This window comes from Petaurus breviceps, unplaced genomic scaffold, assembly GCF_028583685.1.
Source record: "Petaurus breviceps papuanus isolate PSGF00001 unplaced genomic scaffold, PetGlider_PUasm1.0 37, whole genome shotgun sequence".
NCBI classification, from domain to species: Eukaryota; Metazoa; Chordata; class Mammalia; order Diprotodontia; family Petauridae; genus Petaurus; species Petaurus breviceps.
In genome coordinates, this window is record NW_027186296.1 from 52,749,373 (window position 1) to 52,775,055 (window position 25,683).

Genomic DNA, 25,683 nt, shown 5'->3' on the forward strand with positions numbered 1-25,683 from the left:
CCCCCCCCCCCCAATGGCGTCTTATAATCAAGTATAGAATCTGTAAATACTTTCACATTATACAATGGTCAGGTTATAAGGATGGATTATACCAGCTGGAATGAAAAATGGTAAAGAGGACATAAAATCAAATAAGAGAACGAGAAAGATCAGGTATTTTGCTTCCACCTGGATATAAATTTAGTTCTTTCTAGTTCTTTCTCTGGATGCACGTTTTTCTCTCCATCATGCGTCTTTTGGGATTGACTTATATCCCTGCATTGTTGAGAAGAGTCCAGTCTATCAAAGTTGGTCATCACACATACGTTGTGTTTGTAATTGTGTACAAATTCCTCCTGGTTCTACTCTTCTCACTCAGCATCAGTTCTTTTAAGCCTCTCCAGGTAAATATGAAGACCACCTGCTCCCCGTTTCTTATAGTGCAATAATATTCCATAACATGCATATACCACAACATATTCAGCCATTCCCCAATTGATGGACACCCTTAATTTCCAATTCTTTGACACAACAAAAAGAGCTGCTATAAACATTTTTGTACATATGGGTCTTTCTCCCATTTCTATGATCTCTTTGGGATATAACCCTAGGAGTGGTATTACTGGATCAAAGGGTATGAAAGTATTTATAGCCCTTTGGGCATAGTTCCAGATTGCTTTCCAGAAAGGCTGGATCAGTTCACAACTCCACCAACAATGCATTAGTGTTCCAGTTTGCCCACATCCTCTCCAGCATTTGTCATTTTCCTGTTTTGTCATCTTAGCCAATCTGACTGGTGAGATGTGGTACCTCAGAGTTGTTTTGATTTGCATTTCTCTAATCAATAGTGAATTAGAGCATTTCTTCATGTGCTTATAGATAGCTTTAATTTCTTTCTCTGAAAACTGCCTGTTCATATCCTTTGACCATTTATCAATTGGGGAATGACTTGTATTCTTATAAATTTGACTCAGTTCTCTGTATATTTTAGAGATGAGTCCTTTGTCAGAGACATAGGTTGTAAAGATTCTTTCCCAATTTCTCACCTCCCTCCTAATCTTGGTTACATTGGCTTTATTTGTACAGAAACTTTTCAATTTCATGTAGTCAAAATTATCCATTTTACATTTTATAATGTTCTCTAATTCCTGTTTCGTCATAAAGTCATTCTCTCTCCACAAGTCTGATAGGTAAACTATTCCTTGTTTTAGCAGACTGCTTACAGTATCAACCTTTATACCTAGATCATGAACCCATTTAGACTTGATTTTGGTATATGGTGTTAGATAATGGTCTATGTCCAGTTTCTGCCATACTATATTCTAGTTTTCCAAGCAGTTTTTGTCAAATAGTGAGTTCTTATCCCAAAAACCAGGGTCTGGGGGTTTATCAAACAATACATTACTGTAGTCGTTGACTTCTGAATCTCGTGTGCCTAATCTATTCCATTGATCCACTCCTCTATTCCTAAGCCAGTACCAAGTAGTTTTGATGACTGCTGCTTTATAGTACAGATTGAAATCTGGTAAAGCTAGTCCACCTTCCCTAGCAATTTTTTTCATTAATTCCCTTGATATTCTGGACCGTTTATTCTTCCAGATGAATTTTGTTGCTATTTTTTCTAACTCTATAAAGTAGTTTTTTGGTAAATTAATTGGTATGGCACTAAATATATAATTTAATTTAGGTAAAATTGTCATTTTTATTATATTAGCTCGACCAGCCATGAGCAATTGATATTTTTCCAATTAGTTAGATCTGAGTTTATTTGTGTGAAAAGTGTTTTGTAGTTATGATCATACAGGTCCTGGGTTTGTTTTGGCAGGTAGATTCCCAAATATTTTATAATGTCTACAGTAACTTTAAATGGGATTTCTCTTTCTACTTCTTGCTGTTGAGTTTCATTGGAAATATATAGGAATGCCGAGGATTTATGTGGGTTTATTTTATATCCTGCAACTTTGCCAAATTTATTTATTGTCTCAAGCAGTTTTTTACTTGATTCTCTAGGATTCTCTAAGTATATCATCATATCATCTGCGAAGAGTGATAGTTTGGTCTCTTCTTTGCCTAACTTGATTCCTTTGATTTCTTTTTCTTCTCTAATTGCTACTGCTAACATTTCTAGTACCAGATTGAATAAGAGGGGTGATAGTGGACACCCTTGTTTCACCTCTGATCTTATGGGAAATGCTTCCAGCTTCTCCCCATTGCATATAATACTTGCTGATGGCTTTAAATAGATGCTACCTATTATTTTAAGGAAGGCTCCATTTATTCCTATACTTTCTAATGTTTTTAATAGGAATGGATGTTGTATTTTGTCAAAAGCCTTTTCTGCATCTATTGAGATGATCATGTGGTTTCTGCTAGTTTTATTGTTGATTTGCTCAATTATACTGATGGTTTTCCTAATATTAAACCATCCTTGCATTCCTGGAATAAATCCCACCTGATCAAAGTGTATTATTCTTGAGATAAGTTGCTGTAGTCTTTTGGCTAGTATTTTATTTAGAATTTTTGCGTCTATATTCATGAGGGAGATTGGTCTATAATTTTCTTTCTCTGTTTTATCTCTTCCTGATTTAGGTATCAGTACCATATTTGTGTCATAAAGAGAATTTGGTAGGACTCCTTCTTCACTAATTTTCCCAAATAATTTGTAGAGTATTGGAATCAATTGTTCTTTAAATGTTTGATAGAATTCACTAGTGAATCCATCTGGCCCTGGAGATTTTTTCCTAGGGAGGTGACTGATGGCTTGTTCAATTTCTTTTTCTGAGAGATGGGATTATTTAAGTAATTTACTTCCTCTTCAGTTAATCTGGGCAACTTGTATGTTTCTAAATATTCATCCATTTCCCTAAGATTGTCAAATTTATGTGCATACAATTAGGAAAAATAATTCCTAATTATTGTTTTGATTTCCTCTTCATTGGGGGTAGATTCACCCTCTTCATTTTTGATACTCATAATTTGGTTTTCTTCTTTCTTTTTTTTTTTTATCATATTGACTAAGGGTGTATCAATTTTGTTGGTTTTTTCATAAAACCAGCTCTTGGTTTTATTTATTAGTTCAATAGTTTTCTTAATTTCGATTTTATTAATCTCTCCTTTAGTCTTCAATATTTCTAGTTTAGTATTTAATTGGGGATTTTGAATTTGTTCTTTTTCTAGGTTTTTTAATTGCATGCCCAATTCGTTGAGCTCCCTTTTCTCTAATTTAATCATGTATGCACTCAGGGATATAAAACTCCCCCTAAGAACTGCCTTTAATGCATCCCACAGATTTTGGTATGTTGTCTCATTATTATCATTCTCTTGAATGAAATTACTGGTTGTTTCTATAATTTCTTGTTTGACCCACTCATTCTTTAGGATCAAATTGTTTAATTTCCAGTTAGTTTTTAGTCTGTCTTTCCCTGGCCCTTTATTGAATATAATTTTTATTGCATCATGATCTGAGAATGATGCGTTTAATATTTCTGCCTTACTGCATAGAATTGTGAGGTTTTTATGCCCTAGAACATGGTCAATTTTTGAATATGTGCCATGAACTGCTGAGAAGAAAGTATATTCCTTTTTATCCCCATTCAGTTTTCTCCAGAGATCTATCATACCTATCCTCTCTAAAATCCTGTTCACCTCCTTAACTTCTTGTTTATTTTGAGGTTGGATTTATCAAGTTCAGATAGGGGGAGATTAAGGTCTCCCACTAGTATAGTTTTGCTATCTATTTCTTCCTCTAATTCCTTTACCTTCACCTCTAGGAATTTGGATGCTACACCACTTGGTGCATATATGTTAAGTAGTGATATTGCTTCATTCTCGATGGTGCCTTTTAACAGGATATAGTTTCCTTCCTTATCTCTTTTAATTAGGTCAATTTTTGCATTTGCTTTATCTGAGATAAGGATTGCTCCCTTATTTTTCTCATTAGGAGAAACTCAGGCCTTGAGAGGTACAGGGACTTCTCTGAGGTACCACAGCTAATTAGTATCAAAAGCAGGTTTTTAAACCCAATTCTTTTGCATCTAATATTGTTAGCTGCTAAAGTGTATGCCTCAAAAATATTATTTATCATAGTTCCTGACGTCAAGAATTTTAGAATCTGGTGTACTATGACTAGTTCATATACTTACATATATGAAAAAGAAGAAAAATAGTAGAAAACCATATGTAATGAAATATTAATTAAATATCATTGAGTACCAGGGTATATGAATAGTAAGTGCTGTGGAAAGTCAAGGAAAGAAGAGATGGAGTGAGCTAGAATTATTGAAGCCTTGCAAGAAGATGTAGAATTTGATCTGGATCTTGAAGGATTGACAGAATTTGGCCAGACAGTTAGGAGAGATGGTCATTATTTGCATTTGAGCCACCATAAGCCAGGGCATGATGGTGAGAATGAGAAGAAGGTGATACTGACCTACTTTGTCTTTAAAGAAGACACTGTGTCTCCCAACTCAAGATATTTTCATTGGCTGACATCCATGCCTGGAATTCTTATCCTTCTCAACACTGACTGCTTCCTGGCTTCCCTGACTTCTTTCTATGGGAAGCTTTTCCAGTCTCCCTTAATTCTAATGCCTTCCCTCCACTGATTATTATCCTGTACGTAGCTTGTTTGGACAGAATTATTTTCATGTTGTCACCTTTATTAGGCTGTGAACTTGCTGGGAATGGGATTGTCTTTTTTTTTCTTCGTATCTGAAACACTTAGCATAATGAGTCTCTTTGGCCAAGTCATTCATATAGAAATTAAATAATTAAAGTGGACATGGTAATACATCATTTCATAAATTCAACATGTACTAGCTACTAGATGGGCATATATATGTGGTTCATGGTGTTTTTCTGGTCATAATGATAGATTTATTCTAAGCCATTCACACAAAAGGTGTCCATTTGTGAAATAGTGGACCCAGTTGATATGTAGTGTGTGAGTATTGAAGAGTTTTCTTGTTTGTAAGGATAACCAGCTTATATAGAGATTTAAACTATGATTTCAGCTTGCCTTGTTGCCATAAGTCTTTAAGTAACCTAGACTTCCTGTTCTTTTCTTCAGAGAGCATTGCTCCCCTCTTCTAAAAAAAATAATCATTAGTGACTCCTCAATAACAACATCCCATTCATTCCACATTCAAGGATTCTTGTTGTTAGGACTTGATTTGAATGTGTTCAGGTTTCCAAAATGCAACCATTTTTATTCCTATTTTATCTTAATTAAGTGATATCCTTTATTGACCAAGTGCTAATGCTATTCAACACATTTTTTTCCTTATTTAAGAGCTGGTATAGAGTGTGATTTATTTTGCATTTGTTCAATAAGATTGTATTTTGTTTTCATCATTGTGTGTATACTTTTTTTTTTTAAAGCAATTGGGATTAAGTAACTTGCTCAAGGTTACACGGCCAGGTGTTTCTGGGTGGGTGCTAAGTATCTGAGCCCGGATTCGATCCCAGGTCATCCTGACACTGGGGCTGGTGCTCTTACTCACTGTGCTACCTGGCCGCCCCTGTGTGTATACTTCTTAACAATGTAAGATTTGGCTTTTAAGCAAGATAAATCTATTTTGTAACATTAATGTGTGTGACTAATGCTATCTCATGCATTTTCTGTCCAAAGAAATGTTTGTATTAGTAAATTGACCTTTTATTGATTCACATTAAACAGAAACATCATCATTACCATTGCTTTATAGACCTTCTATAAGCCACAATGGGTGAAATTAAAAATTAATAAATGAAGCATTTTTATAGCACCTTCTTTTCTCCTAGAGGACTTTACCCATTGTGTAACTATTCCCAGAGATTACTTAATGTGCTGCTGATAGATTCTTTATACTCTCTGCCCATCTTTTCTCTCACTCTCCCATAGTTCTTGCAAAAGCTACAGGGGGCTGCAGAGGACTGAGGCCTATTTTATATGCCCTGAATTTTTTTTTAATTACAGATTTTAAGCTAGTTACTTCCTCCTAAGGTTTCTATTATTTCTCTCCAACAACTACTTTTTCCTTGCTTGTCAAACCCAGAATCACAATTTCTCTGGCTGATTTTTTTCACCTCTTGAAGAATGAGGCTTTTATTAAGAGAATTCAAGAATTTATCAGCCACTTTTTTTTTTTTAAAGATGAGACTGGGGGCAGCTACCGTGTTTCCCCGATAATAAGACCTATCCTGAAAATAAGCCCTCCCCTTACTGTGTAAGATTCCTCTAAAATAAGCCCTCCCCCGAAAATAAGCCCTATTGAGATTGCTATCATAGTGAAGGTGATCCCCTGCGCTACACGCTACATTACGGTACCCTCTGTATGCACCGTCCCCCCGCCCCGTGAAACGCACGCCGTGCTCCGAGCTGGATCCAATCAGAGCTGCAGCAGTGAGAGCGTCATCCTGTTCTTCCCCAGTGATTTGCTTATTGAATAAAGGTACATTTTTTTGTTCACATTTACCTGTTTATTAAAATTGCTGTCAATGTTCATTAAAATAAGCCCTCCCCTGAAAATAAGCCCTCTGGTGTTTTTCTGTCCAAAAAAAAAAAAAAAAATAAGACAGTGTCTTATTATCAGGGAAACACGGTAGGTGGTGCAGTGAATAGAGCACTGGCCCTGGAGTCAGGAGGACCTGAGTTCAAATTCGAACTCAGACACTTACTAGCTGTGTGACCTTGGGCAAGTCACTTAACCCCAATTGCCCTGCCCTCCCCCCTCCAAAAAGCAAATAAAATAAAAGAAGAGACTGCTTCAGGAGATATTTAGGTAAAGTTCTATGGTGTTATGATACCATGCCACCATGATGGGTTTTATGAAATCAGTCATTTCCTCTTTCTAGTCTGGTGGCATATAGTATACTCTCACTATAATGTTGCTTCTGCTTGTCCTTCTATTTAATCTTACCAGAATGTTCTTCACCAAGATTCGTTTCCAGTTTGTGGTTTCCTCTACATGATAATGTTTTCTGGATATACTTTGTCTCTGCTCTTTTATCTAATTTGTTCCTTTTGGATAAGATGTCTCCTTCTGTTTCCATATATTATGGATCACATGCCAGATCTCAATCATAGCTTAGCACAGTGCCGGGCATTACGAAGATGCTTAAACAGTGCTTTTTGATTGATTGATAAAATGGTAGGCCTCATTGGTAAAATTCCTTGCATCAAGATCTCATGTTTACTTTGTTTAAAATGGGTTCTGCATGTTTTTAGGCATAGACATCATAAGGCAGTGGACAAGGTTAGTCCTGACCCATTCATTGGTTGTTTTCCTCTCTTAATGGACCTAGAATCTCATACTCTTGTTCCTATGCTACAGTTAGGTCTGTGGTATATATTTCGACGTTTTTGTGGGCAATATAAGTAGGCAGTTTTCTTCCTTTCTTTATGTTTTCAATTTAAAGACTCCTGATTACATTTGAAAGTCCCTACCCACACCCACATACACACATAAACACCCACACCCACACATACATATACACACCCCAACACTTGAACTATGTATATATACAGTTTATATATTTATAATCATATTCATGTATATATAAACAATTATATATACATATATAGTTTTATATATAGTAGTTAACATATACACACACATATATACACACACACACGTATGTACAAACATATAAAAACTAAATTTTAAACTCGTTTTATATATATACTTTTTCCCTGGCTACTAACTTGTCACTTATATAGCTTAAGTCTTGGACTAGAAATCCAAGTCCTGTTCTCAGATACCATCTTCTTAATCAGTTAACCACATCCTAAATCTGCCTTTCTCTTCTGAAACCCCCACCTTCAACTGACAGCAGTGATGAAAATTTTGCCTTTGCCTTAAGGTTTTTAGGTTTTTGCCCAGGACCTCAAAATGTATAGCAGCACTTTTTGGGTTCCTTCTTTTGTCTCCATATGAATCACTAGAAGTGAGTAGTGGTTGTCAGGTTTGACAACTCTTAGGATACTTTCTGAAACATCCTGAATAAATGTTCTCAACAGGTCGCCATGAGTAACGAATACCTGCTTCAGTCCCACTCTGTACATAGGGATTCACCAGACCATTTCTTGTCACTTCATCCTTGGACCCGATTGGTGCTAGGTCAGGGGTGGGGAATCTACACCCTCAAGGCCACATGTGGCCTTCTAAGTCCTTGTGTGTGGCCTTTTGACTGGGTCCAAATTTTACAGAACAAATTCTTTTATTAAAGGGATTTGTTCTTTGAAGTTTAGATTCCATCAAAGGGCTGCACTTGAGGACTTAGAGGGCCATATGTGACCACGAGGTACAGGTTCCTCACTCCTGAGATAGCCTTTCTCTGTTTCACTTATGAGTGCTCTTAGTTAATCAATAAATCAATCTACAAGTATTTATTAAGCTGCTGCTATGTTCTGTGCATTATACTAGACACTTGGTAAACAAAGACAAAAATGAAACACTATCTGCCTATACTCAAAGGAGATTAATGTTCTAAACACTTTCTTTTAAGCAGAGAATTAGAAACAAAGGAGATGTCCATCTTTTGAGGAATAGCTAAACAAAGGGTGGTGAATGAATATAATAGAATATTATTGTGCTGGTAAGAAATGATGGACACGAATTTAGAAAAGTATGGGAAAACCTGTATGAATGGATGCTGAGTGAAGTAGGAAGAACTATAAAAACAGTGTACATACTATCTATAGGTCAAATGCAAAGAACAGCAAAAACAAGAAACTGAATGTTACGTAATTAAATGACCAAATAATCCTGATGAAGACATGAGAAAAATGTATTTCCTCCCGCCTTTGCAAAGGACTATGAGTATGAATTTATTATATACTGTCAGGCACAAAATTGATATATTGATTGATTTTTGCTGAATGGCTTTTTTTTTTTTTTGGTCATATAAGGGATAACTCTTCAGATACTGGAAGAGATGATTAGGAAATGTACAAAAATGTGCAAAAGCTATTAATACACATAGAGTTTAAAAAGAAACAGTCCTTGTTCTCAAGTTTATTTCTGTTTGGGAGAAATATATACATACAAGAAAATACAACTATAATCAAAGGAAATAGAAGGGAGTAGGGGAGGAAATAGCAGCTGAGGAGGATGAGGAACAATCCAATGGAGGAGATGGCATTTGAACTGAATTTTGAAGGAAGTTGGGGACTCTAAGAAAAAGAGGTAAAGAGAGAGTACATTCTGTGCATCGGAATAGTTTGTGCAAAGGAAAAGAGATGGGAGTTGGAATGTCATATATATGGTCTGACAAGTAGGCCAGTTTTGCTAGACTATATTGTGTCTGAAGGGAACTAAAGTGTAGTAAGCTTGGAAAAATAGGTTGAAGACACAATAAGAAAAGCTTTAAATCCCAAGCAGGATTTTATTGTTTATTGTAGAGGCAAGAGAAAGTCACTGGACATTCTTAAGGATGAGAGTGACATGATCAGACTTACGTAGTCAGCTAAGTGGCACAGTGAATTAGAGCATTGGGCCTGGAGTCAGGAAGACCTGAGTTCAAATTTAGCCTTAGACATTTACTTGCTGTGGGATCCTGGACAAGTTGCTTAACCTCTTTCTGCCTCAGTTTCTTCAAATGTAAAATGGAGATAAAGATAGAACCTACCTCCCAAAGTTGTTGTGAGGATCAAATGAGATTTGCAAAGCACTTTGTAAACCTTAAAGCACTGTATAAATACAAGCTACTATTATTAGGCATAAGAATGATCACTTGGTGGGAGATGGATTGGAAAAAAGAGAGATTTTAAGGCAAGGAAAAGAATTAGAAGAGTATTGCAGTAGTTCAAGTGAGAGGTGATACAATGGGAAGGGGGCCAGGTGAGCAGACAGTCATGGGGCAGGTTTCAGAGATGTTATGCAATTTAATTTGCCCAATTGCTGAATTAGACCTTTGAGAAAAAAAGTTTAGGACAGTTTTAGATAATAACTAGCATATGAAACAAGATGGAGGGGTATTGAAGAGTGACTTCTTACGTTATGAATTTTCGTTTTGGTTTGTTATTTTAATCTGTTATTTTCTCTGTAGTTATTAGCAGTCAACTCCCTTAGAGAACTTGGAAGTGTATGTGTGAGGGGTAAAGGTAAGGGTGAGGGTGGGGAGAGATGCTGTGTGCTTATTCTTTTAGCACCAGGGTGGAGAAGTTGGAAACCCATATCTCCTTGGACACACCTGAGAAAAACTCAAGATCAAAGGGGCTGGGTGGAGCTGGCAAAAGGAGGAAAAGACTATAGAAAATACCAACTGGTGGTGATGACTAAGTCTAAAAAAATGTAGATTTCAGTCCAAGCACTGAAAAATAACTTAAAAGACTCTGCCCTATAAAAACCTGCTCTCTGATGGTATAATGATGAAAGTGAAGAACTCAGGCTTGCCCACGGTGTCAGTTAAGTATCTTTTGTGGGTTGTGTTGTGATTTCCTGGAAACAGATTATTAAGGCCGCAGGTGCTGAAAGTTCTGCCTTTTTTTTTTTTTTTTGGACAGACCTATAGTTTTGATTGGTATAGGGAACTCCCATTATGAAAATTCTCTCTACCAAGGATGGTCTCAGCAACTCCTTTGTAACTTGTAATGTAGTCTTAGTAAGTTGCTCACAGTCATTATTCTTGTAGGAGAGAGAGTAAGGGATGGAATAAAAATTTATTAAACACCTGCTATGTGCCAAGCAACATGTTAAATTCTTTACAAATATCTCATTTGATTGTATAGGTCTTCAGGACCTAAGACCTGCTTCCTCTACAATATACTACACTGTCTCTTAATGTTTAGGTGGATGGAACTGTCTTCCTCTGTGGGATAGAGGAAAGAGGATTAGATCAGGAGTCAAAGGATCTGTGTTCAAATTCTATCCTAGCTCCTTGACCTTGGCAGGTTATTTTACCCTTCTTGGTCTCACTTTCCTTGTCTATGAGGAGTTTGGACTCAATGATGTCTAGAAACTCTTCTAATTTTAGATCCTAGGAGTTCATAGTTTAACAATTAAGTACTAAGTATCTACTTTCCCAGATGAGTTGTCTATAATCCATTGACTCTCAGGACAAATTTACCACTCATTTTTTTTTTTTCCCCATAGAGTTCATTTAGAAAGCACCTTAGAGATCCATTCTCCTTATTTTACTGATGTGGAAACTGAGGCACAAAGTTAATGACTTTCCCAGAGTCACAGAGCTAATAAATGGATCTGAACCAAGATCTGTCCTGAGTTTAAGTCCTATCCCGTTTCCACCAGTCCATTCATTTGTTAGTTATCTTTCCAAAAGTTCTGGCTCCTTCAGGTGCCTCTGTGATAGCTCTATTTGCCTGTACGTAATTGTCTTTGCCTTTTTTTTCCCCAGCCTTGGCTGTTTACCTGAACAGATCTTGGTGGTCCATAGAAGAGATCATGAAAACATCTGATCCTTCTAGAGAAGGTCTAATACAGGTGAGAGAGCATAATGTCAAGTGATGTTAGCATATGAGAATTTAACCAAGACACATTTTTTTCTCACTCTTTAAACCAGGCTACCCCACCTTTTCCTTGAAGGGACTTGATGATAAAATGAATGAAATGGATTGTTTTCTACTCATCTGGCTTCTGCTGTTTCACTCTTTAGACATCTGGCAATTTGCATAGGGCTGTTTTATATTTGTGATTTGCATGTTGGGGTTTTTCAGCTTAATTTCCTTCCTGGTTACTCCTCCCACAGGTCAGAAATAAGCAGATTTCCCGAACTATCATCGTGTAAACTCTTGCTGGCTGGCTTTGGGTTTTTGTCAGAGGGAAAATACATTCCACCATGGTGGAGGGAATCAGAGCAGAGACTACCAGGGCTGGACAGAGGGTCATGTTGGTCAACAAAGGAAGGCTGAGGAGGAAGTTACACAATAAGAAGAATGGTGGGATATTACTGTTCAGACCCTTTGGTTCCTAGGGAACTTGGGACAAGTGGCATAATGATGGCATCTATGGGGGGAAGGGGAGGCAAAGGAGGAGCATTAGGTGTTCTCCTCTTGGGTGCAAAATAGATTTCCCTCTTCCTTCCTGGTCCATTTCATTTTGGTATGATTTTGTTGTGCTTCCTTTTGCAGGCAGGGGCAAGGGATAGGTGATTTTTTTTTTCAAAGCCCATTCCAAGGATAGCACCTGAATAAAATAGCCATTTCATTCAGGTTGGCTTCTGAGATTATTTCCTTGGGCCAGTTTTGTTCTGGTACAGTAGGTAAAAAAAACACACAGATCCAGCTCTTCTTAGAACTGGTTTTGTTAGAGACAGACAAACAAGCAAAATTCTTGGGCAGTTATGCTCATTTTAGTAACAAATTAACTTTGGGGTTTGCGATTAACACACTATTGTTTTGTTAGTTTCTTGTCCAAATCTTTTACTTTAGATATCCCTTCCTTTACAGGATAGATGTTTTTATTCTGAATAGTTGTGTGTGTAAGTTGATTCATATTCCAAGTGCCTTTGGGGAGCTTAAAATTGAAAGGAATTCTATGATGAGTCATTTGGTAACATGAATAATCAAGCCCTTGAAAATCTGTTTTCTAAACTTGATGCTTTTGAATATTGATTTTTTTTAAAAAATAGGATACACCTATACTTTAATTCCATAATTACATATGTAGCTTAGTGCATAATTTCCTTTTCAATAAGTACATCAAATTAGTCTCATTACCTCACAGTATGTCTCTATTAACCTCTAGAATTTTTAGCCTTGAATTTTTTTTTCTTATGTAGCATTTTGCATATTTAGAAATCAATTAAAATCAATTATTTGATAAAATTCCTAATATACAAAAAACAGGAAACTACTGGAAACCTAGAGAATTATTAGGATTCAAGGCCCAATCAGCCCCTAATTCTTTAGAATGCATTGGTCATTTATCAAAGTTCCTACAATAAAAGAATCTGTATGACAGATTTGGACCCATTCATAAATTAATGCTTTGTCCTACATATTACTGAGCCTAAATATAAGATCATAATTGTTCTCTATCATGGCATTAAAACTTCCTGAGCCAGAACCTTATTATCTTTAAGAAAAAAAAAAGAGAAAAGTTTTGGTTTCTTTCAAAGGACACAGAATATGCTGTTTATAATAGAATAGTTTGCTCTCACCTTCAGTGAGCTAGCTTTCAGTTTAGTAGCAAGTGTGATTTTCTTTTCTTTTTTTTTTTAAAGTTATATATGATACAATACATTTCTACAATCCATAAAGGCTAAGGAAGCTATTATCTGGTATTATCCCTCACTTCTCAGAGCCATACCATTAAGAAAAGGCCAACATAATAAATACCTCTTTAGAAACCATAATTTACATTTAGTCCTTTGGCATGAAAGGAATTGTACAATGATGGAAAATAGACATGACCCCTGTGCATACTCTCATTACAATGCAGAGTTTTTCATGTCTAATTTTTATTTCTAGTCTCACTTGCTCTTTCCCTTTTTTTTCTCTTTGAAGGTCCAGTCTTTTGGGGAAAGGATTGTACTTTTTATTCTTAACTGCGTTATTTTTGGAAGATTGGAGAGAAATTTGGATGATGGCATGTTTTTTTTACCTCATTCTGCTACGGAACATGCAAAAATTCTGTGGAGGAATGGAGATGCTATTGGTTTTTATACCATCAAGATGAAAGGTGAAATAATTAGTCACATACTGAAGGTAGCACGGCTTGCTATGATTGGTTCTGGGTAAGAAGGCAAATCATTCTTGGTGTTTACTTGAATGATGGTCACATAGAAATGTTACTAAGTATTCACTTGTTCAAAAATTGATTTGGAGGAATCTTGAGTATTCAACTGAATTATTAGAAAGCCTGTATTCTCATCAGGATGATTATCATGTAATTTTCAAGGGTGTATAATCTTGACTCCATTTCTCTTTAGCTCCCTTATCACCTGTGGGTAGGATGAAAAGCTTCTTCCCTTTGATTCTCTGCATCTGACACCTGTTGGCATTCAAGATTGCAGTGAGCATATAAACTTTATATTTCTTTTCTTTAACATTACCAATTAGCTGTCAGGAGAAAGGCTGTTACTAATACCCGACATGTGATGCAAAAAAAAAGCTAGGCTATGCCAAAATTCATAGACATTACCTCAGAAGAGAGTTAGGCTGTGGCAAGAAGGTTAGGATGTGAGGTTCTGGCTTATTTTTAGGGACTGTGACCAGGAAGAGTGTGGAACATGAATACTTTTCCAAATAAATTTGATAGCTTAATCTTCATTTGAAAATGCTTGATCTCTTAGTGTAATTATTTAGATGCTCTGTCAACAAATCTTAGACCCAGCCTTTCCCAAAGTGCACCCTTTCAGATTCTATGAAGGTTTAAGTTTCAATAAAAATAAATTTCTTCTGTGTACAATCATGGGTATAGTGTTACCCGAATTAAATCTTTCTCTAGGGTAATCTAAAGTCTGATTTTAGTTTTAAACCATGTTCACACTGGGTACACATTCCAGTTGCCCAGAATTGTATAAATCTGACTTTGTCACCATTTCTTCTCCCCCCCCATGCTATCTGTGTTTTTCCACCCAGGAAGTCATTTTAGTTAATTGTTTTCCAGGATCAACTGGAAAAGCTTGAAATTCTTATCTTTGGTTGTCTTTGTTTAATCATTCGTGTGTGTGTGTGTGTGTGTGTGTGTGTGTGTGTGTGTGTGTGTGGTGTCTTGGTTACACTGATTTTACATATTCTTATCACTGCAAGAAGAGAACAAAGGAGTACAGTGGAATGGTTAAAATGGAAGAGAACACTAATGTGTTTCTTCTTTCCTGGGACCCTTATCGGCTGTCATCTCCCATCAACTACATTGTCGTAATTCAGCAGCAAGGATCACTTGTGCCATGGGGCTCACTTTGATATTTTTAGTAGCGGATTATCCTAGACAAGCCCACTACAGAAGCTTCTGTCTATAAGAGCCATACCTTCATGATATGGGACTGTCAGTGTTTTCATTTTGTCCTGCAAATACAGACTCTGCTCATGATGCACTTATCAGTGTTCCCATGTTCTTCTGAAGATGACTTTCTCTGATAAAATGTATGTTCCTAGGGAGTAGAGATTGTTTCATTCTTTGTATTTGTATATTCTGTGTCCAGCACGAGGCCTGGCACAGAGTAGGTGCTTCATAAAGGCTTGTGATTGCTTTGACTTTGGTGGTGTCCCCTCAGGGTTTGCTGAAGGGGAAAGGGAGTAAACACTTAGCACTTTCTGTGTGCCTTGTGCTAAGGGCTTTTTACAGATATGGTCTCCTTTGATCCTCACAACAACCCTGCTAAGTAGGTGTTATTATTATAGTTGAAGAAACTGAGGCAAACAGGCTAAGTGACTTGCCCTGGGGTATGTTGCTAGTCAGTATTGGAGGCCAGATTTGAACTCCTGACTCCAAATCCAGCCTTCCATCCACTGTGTAATCAGCTGCCTCTGCCACTGACTGGGGCTGTTTTCATTATCTAGGATACATATTCTGTGCATTACTGGCAGTGTTTTCATGTTGAGTAAGATCATGTGATAGAATCACGGAATACTAAATAGTTCTTGAAAAGACCTTAAAGATCATCTTGTCTGGCTGCATTATTTCCCAGATAAGGAAACTAAGGAGAAGACCAAAGAGAACATTTACATTTCTGCTGCTTCTATCAGGTGAATTCTGTGAATTTTTAGAAACTTTCACTGGCTATTTGACATCTCTCTCTCTGAATAGATTTATTTTATAAAGTGCAAATAATCTATCACTAACATTCTCAGAACAAATTAGATGGGTTAATATGTATTAACTTCCTTCAGAATCAGACAAAGAAAACAAATACTCCTTTCATGGATTGTCTACCTACTTTTTTTCTTTTATTTTGTCTATGTTTCCTGTTTCCCATTTGAAATATTTTTTGAGAATCAAAACAAAGTTGTTTTCATTGAACTACACTGTGATGAAAACATTTTTCATGTTATATTGTTGCAATGATTTTTTTTAAGGAGCCTTCAGAGAAAATGCTTACTCTTTGTTTTGTTTAGCTACAAAGATTGACTATTCTTAAGATCACACGGCTCAAGGAATTAATTTCTTTAAAGGATTCCTAAACATTAGTAATATTTTAAAACAAGTCTTAGTATGTAGTGTGCTAATGTGATATATATATATATATATATATATATATACATACATCTCTGTGCATATATAAATGAGTGGAATACACATATACATATATATGCAGTTATATATCTGTATATAGATTTCTCTTCCTCTGTACCCCACTTTTTCTCTCTCTCTCTCTCTCCCTCCCTCTCTCATTCCCCCCTCCCTCTCCCTCTTCCCCTCCCTGTGATTTTTTTTTTAGTATTTGAAACTCCTAGATAAGGTAACTCATCCCACCAATACAGTTTGGTACCTTCTCTGTAATATATAATGTACTTGAAAATGAAGTGAATGTATTAGCTTCTTTATGGCAAGAGACCCAAATGAACCATCCTTTCTGAATAAGAAAAAATAATGGGAGAAAATGTGACTTTCCACTCTGATAGAGATCCCTTATTTGCTACTCTGATACTGTTATTGGGGAAATAATGGGAAATATATTCCCTGTGTTTCTCTTCCTATAAGGCTGAAAGAGAACATATGTTTAGAATGAATAATGGTAGAAATTAGTAGCATTAAAGATCAATTAAGCCAGATAAAATTTTCACCACTCCCTCTCCTCACTCTCAACTCAGAGAAACATTAGTTTTACTTCAGGAGGAGTTTACAGTTCAAAGCCATGGTCCCAGACCTTGATTTTTGTTATGGTATTAGGTCAGGTTGAGAGTTGCCACTTGATAGAAAGGAGATATAGCAGCTGTTGAAATATTTAGCAATATAGTTAGGCCTCAGTAGATGGCTTTACTGATTCAGAATAATTTATTCTAGGTCAGGTAGAAATTTACCTTTTCATTTGACTTGTGTATAGATTGGTAAGATTAGTAAAGAATGCAAATTGCATTTCAAGGGCCATGTTTAACCTACTTAAAAGAACAATTGCTTTTTAAAACATAATAATTTTTAAAAAAGTTTTCAACATTCGATTTTATAAGATTTTGAGTTCTAAATTTTCCCCCCTCCCTCTACCCCCTCTCCCAGAGATGGAATGCAATCTGATAGGCTGTACACATATGATTATATTACACATATGTCCACATTAATTATGTTGTGAAAGAAGAATCAGAACAAAAGGAAAACCACGAGAAAGAAAAAACAACAAACAACAAAAGAAAGAGAAAATAGTATGCTTCGATCTGCATTCGACTCCATAGTTCTTTCTCTGGATGTGGATAGCATTTTCTGTCATGAGTCTTTTGAAATTGTCTTAGATCATTGCATTTCACAAAAAAGCTTAGTCTAACAGAGTTGGTCACCACACGATGTTTCTGTTGCTGTGTACAATGTACTCCTGGTTCTTTTCACTTCACTCTTTCCAGATTTTTCTGAGGTCCACCTGCTCATCATTTCTTATGGAACAGTAGTATCCCGTTACATTCATATACCACAACTTGTTCGGCCATTCGCCAGTTGATGGGCATCCCCTCAATTTCCAATTCTTTGCCACCATGAAAAGAGCTGCTATTAATATTTTTGTACATGTGGATCCTTTTCTCTTTATTATGATCTCTTTGGAATACAGACCTAGCAGTGGTATTGCTAGGTCAAAGGTTATGGACAATTTTATAGTCCTTGGGGAATAGTTCCAGATTGTTCTTTAGAATAGAATTAGTTCACAACTCCACCAACAATGCATTAGTGTTCCAGTTTTCCCACATCTTCTGCATTTATCATTTTTTCTGTTTTGTCATGTTAGACAATCTAATAGGTGTGATGTACCTCAGAGTTGTTTTAATTCACATTTCTTTAATCAATAGTGATTTAGAGCATTTTTTTATATGACTATAGATAACTTTAATTTCTTCATCTGAAAACTGCCTCTTCATATTCTTTCACCATTTATCAATTGGGGAATGACTTGTCTTAAAGATTTGATTCAGTTCTCTGCATATTTTAGAAATGAGGCCTCTATCAGAGACACTGGCTATAAAATAGAACAATCTTTTTGTAAGGATACTTTTTCATGAAAATTTTTTAAGAAGTAGATATCATTCATTATGATAAGGTATATCCTTTCATGTGTATTAGCATGACATAGTTGATAAGAGCACTGGACTTGGGAGTCAGTAAGACCTGGGTTCTAATCTTGCCTCTAATATTAATGTTTTCAGGTCATAGACAAGTAATTTAATCCCTATGAGTTTAAGATAGCTCAATCTCTATAGTCTATATCTGTGGAGAGACAGATAGACAGATGAACAAATGTACCTAGATGGTTGGATGGGGAGGGAGAGGGAGGAGCAGTGTGGCTACAGAGCTAGCCACTAACTGTTCATGGCTCTGTGCGTGTTCCATGTACTGCACTAGTGTCATTGCAGAATGGAATGAAGGACAGCGGGAAGAGTGTTGGGTTTGGGGTCCAAGGACTTGGTAGCTCTGCCATTTACTACCTTTGGGACCTCGGAAAGTCACTTCACCTCTGTGGGCCTTGGTTTCCCCATCTGTAAAAATGAGAGAATTGGACTAGATGACCCCTGTGGTCCCCTTCAGGTTGAACTGTTATGATTCCATAATTTTCTGTGTCTACTCTAGATGCAGCATGAGATAATAGGAGGGGCACTGCCACCGAAATATCATGAATGACATGAAGACCTGGGTTACTTTGACAAGTGCCCCTAAGTAGCTAAGATTAGATGTCATAGTAGAGGTACTAGCCTGGTGTGATTGAGGGAATTACCTAATCCAGGAGCACCCTTTATTAAAGAACAGGTCGAATCCCTATTTGTACATATACACATATATGTATTTGTACACGCACATATGTATGCACAATGTCAAAGAAATCACAGGTGTAATCCATTTGTGTATACAGATATACACTTATCTGTGGGTAATATATGCATAATGTGTATATGTACATATACATATATTTATTTTTTAGGTGTCTTGGATTACAAAGTTGAAACATTTGTACATTGTCTTTTCTTATGGACATGTAAATATACACTTCCTCCCCCAACTTCCCCCCCCCCCCAAAAAAAAAAAGAAAGGTGAAGTTGATCTTTAGGGCTCTTTAATTCACATTATAGTGTTTGTTCTTCTTCTGTCTTCCTTGGCCCTTAGGCATCCAGTACCCTCTACCTGGCACCAAAGGAGTACCTTGCAACTTTTCTTGACTATTTTCCCATCAAGTTACTTGTCTTGTGTTTCTTTCCTTTAGGGTTCTGATTTGTTAGAATGAATTAGATAAATTTGATTTGACTTTGGCTGAATTTGCAGTTCCTTGCAGATAGCACCTGCATTTTAATATTTCAGCTGTTCATAATTCAAAGGAGCAAGTAAGGTGGGAATTTTAGGTGCCTTGGTGTGACTATTGGAAAAGGAATTTTTGGGAAGAGCCTCCTAATCTGTGTATATGACCTTGAATTTAGCTTTTTCTTGCTACTGACATATCTGTGCCACACAAGGGGTTTCTGTGATTATTTTTAGAATGTCTGAGGTCCTTAGAGACTGCAAGGTGGTGCTTTGGATAGAGTGCTGGACTTGGAGTCAGGAAGATGTGAGTTCAAATTATGCCTCAGACACTAGTTGTGTGACTCTTGGCAAGTCACTTAATCTCTTCTATGAAATGAGGATATTAATAGAACTTATATCAGGGTTGTTGTGGTTATGAAATGAGATAACATTTATAAAGTGCATTGCAAATCTTAAAGTACCATCATGCTAGCCATTGTTGTTATCAATACCAGATTTGTAGAGTATCTACATCCTTTATTTCTCCTGATCACTCATGGCTATTTTACTGTGCTTTAGCTACGTTGCTTAGAGAGGTGATACACATCATGTCATATCCATCATTAATCAGCAACTAGGGGGCGGCTAGGTGGCACAGTGAATAGAGCACTGGCCCTGGAGTCAGGAGGACCTGAGTTCAAAAGCGGCCTCAGACACATGTGACCTTGAGCAAGTCACTTAACCCCAATTGCCCTCCAAAAAGAAAAAAAATTAATCACAACTAGTAGATTATTTTTTGTGCTGTCTTTTCTATTTTTCAACCCAGTGGTTCATATATTTAACTCAACTCTTTTCTCCTTCTTAGGGAGTGTTAGCATAATAAAAGGACATCCAGTGAGCCTGCCAAAGTAATAATTTGTGCTCTCCTTACTCTTCTTGCTTCTCAGGCTAATCGTACATTTTTCATGTATTAACATAAACACAAGAATATAATTTCCATTTGATTGATCTCTGCTCTCATCTTTTGGAGGGGATGAAATAGGGGATCTGAATGAGTGAATGATTGAAGCACTTAGGCCATGAGTTACCATGAGGTTTAGAACAGAAATGTCATTATATTTGTTAATTTGCTGATCATTGATGACCGTCAGTCATCCCATAGCCCAGAAATTGACTTCTTCTATTGTTGAATACTGTCTCCTGCTAATCTTGTTCTTTTCCAGTACCATTTCTCCAGGATTCCTTTCTGATCACCTTCCCTGACTCCACATACACAGTTTTTCATTTAAAAAAATCTATAATTATGATTACCACATTGAGAGGGAGTGGGGCATATTAAAAAAGATAGTAGATTAAGGGTTTAGAGGTCTGGATTCCAAAATTGTTCTTCCATTAACTTTGTGACTATGGTTAACTCACCTAACTTCTCTGGGCTTATTACCTCATCTGTGAAATGAAGGACTTAGATGAAAAGATTCTTAGGTCCTTTTCAATCAGTTAAAAAATCAACTAATCAATAAATATTTATTAAGTGCCTAATGCTGCCAGGCACTAAGCTAAGTTCTTTACTCTTTAACATTCCTTGAATCTATGCTATGTATTATTTTGAAATCTGCTTACTATCTCTCCTTGCAATTTTTACACCAGAACATAAGAGTTTTGGAGCTTAAAATCAGGTTTTTCATATTTTCCTGTAGTCTTTGCCTATGTTCTACTAGAGATTGGTCACCAATTTTAAATGCTATTTGACCACTCAGAATCTCAGTTTAATGTTTTTGTAAAAGAGACAATGAGGGGTTAGATGGCTCAGTGGATAGAACACTGGCCCTGGAGCCAGGAAGATCCAAGTTCAAATCTGGCCTCAGACACTTAATAACTGTGATCTCAGGAAAGTTACTTACCCTCTGTATGCCTTAATCTACTGGGGAAGGAAATGGCAAGCCATGTGCCAAAAAAAGAGAAAACCCCGTGGATAGTATGGTTCATGGAGTCACAGAGTCAAATACAACTGAACAACAAAGAAAGAGGTAGTGTGGCATAGTGGATGTTTTCATTTTTGTTTTTGTATTGCCACTAATATGTAGAAAGTACTAAAAAATTCTTGTTTTGAGTGCAGGACTTGGAGTCGGTAAGACCTTAGTTCAAATCCTGCCTATGAGACTTAGTAGTTGTATGACCCTGGGCAAGCCCTAGGGGTGACTCAGGTAACTTCTTGGGACCTGTGTTCTAAGTCATTAATTATTATCTGAGTCATAGAGGGGGTTGAACACTGGTGGAAGGGGTTCTCACGTTGGAAGTTCCTTATAGGAATGAAATCATTGACTCCTTTGTATATTCTTTTGTGTAAACCCATACTGTAGTGACAGATGTGTATTTCAGTAATTCAGCAGCAACTTATGGTTCTGCAAAGAAATTGCTGGAGAACTTAGTTCACATGTTGATTGGAAAAGATCTCTTGTTTTCATCTTAAGCCGTTTAGTTTGTGAATCTAATGCAAATTGCTGGTGGATTTCCAGTGAACTGAGTATTCACTTGAAAGGCCGTGAAGGGGACCTTGCTAGGTCAGTATTACATGTGACCCAGCCCAGCTTAACACTGGTGCTCACTTGGCCCTTGTGAGAGATTTAGCACCGTTTATTCTCTCCTTCTAGGTAGCCTGTGTGGCAGGAACACCAGTGAGTGCTATATGCTGCCTGTGTTGGACACTGCCTTTGTCAGGAGAAAACACCGCAGAGAAGGTCTGGGGATGAAAATGCTGCATGACTTTTGTCAGACTTTTGAGACTGAAGATGCCTTAGGGATCAGCTGCCCTATTTCTACCGCTATGTACCAAGGTAAAGCACAGGATGCGGAAACATTTGGGTAAGGGGTCATGAATAATTGATGTGCAGTTCATCTGTCAGGGCAATCCCAGTGGCTCCTACACTACTCAGTGGTTCAGAAAACAGATTCAAAACCCATCAGTGATGGTCCCTGTATTCCATCATCAGGTTTTCTACCAACTCTTCCATGGTATCAAGTCCACCTACTCTGGATAGGTGGTCACTTAGTTTTTCTTTCATCCTTGATTATCTCTCTTGTACCTTCCAAATATCATCTGGTCAAAAGAGGCAACTCCTTTTTAAACTGAAAAATTATGAAGAATAATTCTACCTCCCACACACAATTCAACAAAAGTAAAATGTTGCGCGTGCACACACACACAAAGTGAAACCATTGTTGTCCCTGGTACAGCATGTTGGCACTGCTGCTTTTTAGGGAATGTCAGAACTTCTTTGATCTCCCGTTTGTGCTTACAGTTCATTAACTTGCCCTTTCAACTAGAAACCACTGGAGAATAGCTTCTTCAGCTTAAGGAAAGGTAATAAGCAATAACAGAAAAGGGATAGTACTTAGTGTGCTGAGCATTTGAGCGTATGGCAGCCCCATTACCCCATGTGGACCTTTCCCTCTTAGCTTAGTAGCTCTTAGCTTTGATGAGGGCAAATCTCAATGGACAGCTGTATTTGGGAAAGGGACTGGAAGGTCCTCACTGTTTTTTTTTTTTTTTCATCTCCCCAACCTGAAAAATTGGGACATGACTTGAAATTGACCCCCTCTGTTGTTTCCAGGGTTCCTTTTTAAAATTGTAATTGCAGTGCAATAAGGCACTGGATTTGGAGTCAGTAAGACCTGGGTTCCTATCTTGCCTTAGATAGTTATTAGCTTTGTGATCCCTGGCACATAGATTAACCTCTCTAGGTCTCAGTGTCCTTGTATGTCAAATGAGGGGGTTGGATTCCATGATCTCTTCCAGTTCTAAATCTATGATTCTAGGGTCCTGTGCCTTCAAGACAATGAATGGGACGGTGGTCATGAGGAGGGAAAAAACAATGAGACAATAAAGACTTGTCATTAATTAAAGTCCTAAGGGAAAGATTCTGGAGGTGGAACAAGCATTCATATTTTTCTCCCAAGTGACTTTACTTAATTCTTTGTATTTTCTAACTCTCAGGCTATTATTAAACTCCATGTATTCCTTGAATTGCTTCAAATATAGCTCCAGGCTCTCTACAGTGCAGAGCTCACTTTATGGCATCTGTTTGTGCCAGAAACCAGGAGGCCATTGCTAACTTTCTCCCAGGAGGACTCTTTCTCCTCATTCTCATTCCATTCTGACTTCATTATTTGAGTAAGCCTGGCCACTCACTCCTCTCACACTTCCTGAAGTTCATTCTTTCAATAAAGCAAAACGACTACTAAGAACATTCTTCTTCTTCCTCTGAGGGAATGAAAGGCTGAATAACGGGAAGAGAGCTTGAGGGCTTGGCTACAGTTCCCTGTGAGAAACCCTGTGGGCACTGTACAGTCCCACCCATTCCTGAAGTTGCTTGGTTTGACAGGGTAAAAGAGCCTGAATGACAATTTATTCTGAGTTGTTTGGTGCAAATATTTTTTTTCTTCCTGATTGGAGACTTGGCTTTTTGTAGCCATTCTGAGGAATATCTCAGGGGACTTGAAATGTTTTTCTCAAGCATTTAATATTCTGGTGTGTGGTGAACAGGAAGAGTATGGAAGAATAGACTACCTTGTAGGAGAAGGACTGTGAGAAGTCACAATACAGTAGTTTAATCAGCCTACTAATCAGTTCAGTTTGAGCACCAACTGTGTCTTTAGCACTGACCTGGGACCTTCAAGGGAATACCTTTTAACTAGATGGCTCAGCCTTCTCTTTAACCAAGAAACCTACAGTCTAGTTAGAGGTTTGTCACATGAAAGAGACTTGAGTGTACAACACGCAAATGTTAGAATTGTTCAGTGGAGAACTCTAGAAAAAGTTAGAAAGCAGACTAGTGAGCCAGTGTGGCCAAGTAACAACATGATGAAAATGGGATTTGATGGAGATAATTGTGGCAGATCAATGTAGTATGGTTTGGAGGAGGAAAGAGACTCCAGTCTGGTGGTCAGCTAGAAGGCTACTGCAATATTCCATGGACCTAAATTAAGATGATAGGGATAGGGGGGCGGCTAGGTGGCGCAGTGAGTAAAGCGCCGGCCCAGGAGTCAGGAGGACCTGAGTTTGGTTCCCGCCTCAGACACTTAACACCCACACACAAAAAAAACTAGCCGTGTAACCTCGGGCAAGTTACTTAACCCCAATTGCCCTCCAAAAAAGGCCCCCCCCCCCAAAAAAAAAAAAGATGATAAGGATTGGGCCTGTGATCTCTTTGATAGAGGGAAATGTCAGGTGAGGAAACTTTCTCTGCAAGTACAGGTAGCCACCACTGTCTTTGCAAGTTGACTAGAGTAGAGCATTGGGAGGTTAAGTTGTGTGGTTGTGGTTGTGTGATTTGTCCTTCGTTTTCAGAGAGGACCATGACATCAGGGAGATGATGATAAGACTTGCAGTTGACTTTGATTTGAGTGAGGGAGGGCTGTGCAAAGTCACCAGTCTCACTTCCTCCTCCACAGCCATCTGGGTCCACTGGTCATATATTGATTAGTGTGACTGGAGATGGTCCAGGATGCAGGGGGAGACATTGGCCCTTTTAAGCTAAGGTCTTTTCAGGTTCTCACTTTGAGTGAGGTAACACCTATTTAGTGAATAGGTTTTTTTAAGAAGTGAATCAAGGGATGACCCTTTTTTCAATAATAAAAAAAAATTCAAACTAAGAGGGGAAATACTTCAGGGTTGCTGGCCAAAAGAAAAACAGTTACTATTTACATTTACTCTGAGCCAGGAGGGCCCCAGAATAACCATTAAGTGGTGCTTGGGCACCTGTTTTTGCCAAATTCATGAGATCCAGAGTGAATTGGGTTTAAGGGTTGGTCTTAGTAACTTTTCCTGGGTCACATAACCAGTATGTCAAAGGCTTAAAACTAAGTCTTACCTTGCACCTGAAATTAAGGTAACCTGTGGATTGAGGTAAACTGTGAAATTAAGGTAATCTGTGGAAATACTGTTGGGATAAAAATAACCTAATTTTGTTGTAGTGTGGTGTCTTTAGTTTATACTTAATTCACTGATTTTTTTCCCCTTGGATTTCCTTCTCAGTTTGTCGAAAGTTCTTACTGGCCTGTCCTGAGGAGCAGGACCGACTGTGGGAGGTAGAAGCTCCAGGAAGCTGGTGCCAGAGGGTGAACATTTGGCTAAAGATTCAACTTGAACCAAGCCTTTCATATAGTAAGTGAAAATGAGAAGTAGTTTTGTAACTTTTATAGTTATGACAGCAAAGATAAAAATTTAATTAATATTGAGTACTGAGATTCATATCCTGCCTTTGGCATTTACAGTCTGTGTAACCATGGGCAAGTCACCAAACCTTTCTACGCCTCAGTTTACTCATATGTAAAATGAGGGCTTCTACTAGGTCACCTCTGAGGTCTGTTCCAACTTCTGACATCCACATGCCTCTTTTTATTATGTTCATTG

At 37.5% G+C, this 25,683-nt stretch overlaps 1 protein-coding gene across 3 annotated transcripts in view; it reads left to right on the forward strand.

Moving 5' to 3' along the window:
• The window catches only part of LOC138169222 (protein FAM169B-like), a 112,444-nt gene that overhangs the window by 77,616 nt on the left and 9,145 nt on the right, over window positions 1-25,683 (forward strand). For all 3 annotated transcript variants that reach the window (XM_069098500.1, XM_069098501.1, XM_069098502.1), the window contains exons 4-7: window positions 11,317-11,402; window positions 13,427-13,601; window positions 21,923-22,105; window positions 25,306-25,434. In XM_069098500.1, coding sequence (XP_068954601.1) covers window positions 11,317-11,402; window positions 13,427-13,601; window positions 21,923-22,105; window positions 25,306-25,434 — 573 coding nt within the window. The remainder of the gene's footprint in view (window positions 1-11,316; window positions 11,403-13,426; window positions 13,602-21,922; window positions 22,106-25,305; window positions 25,435-25,683) is intronic.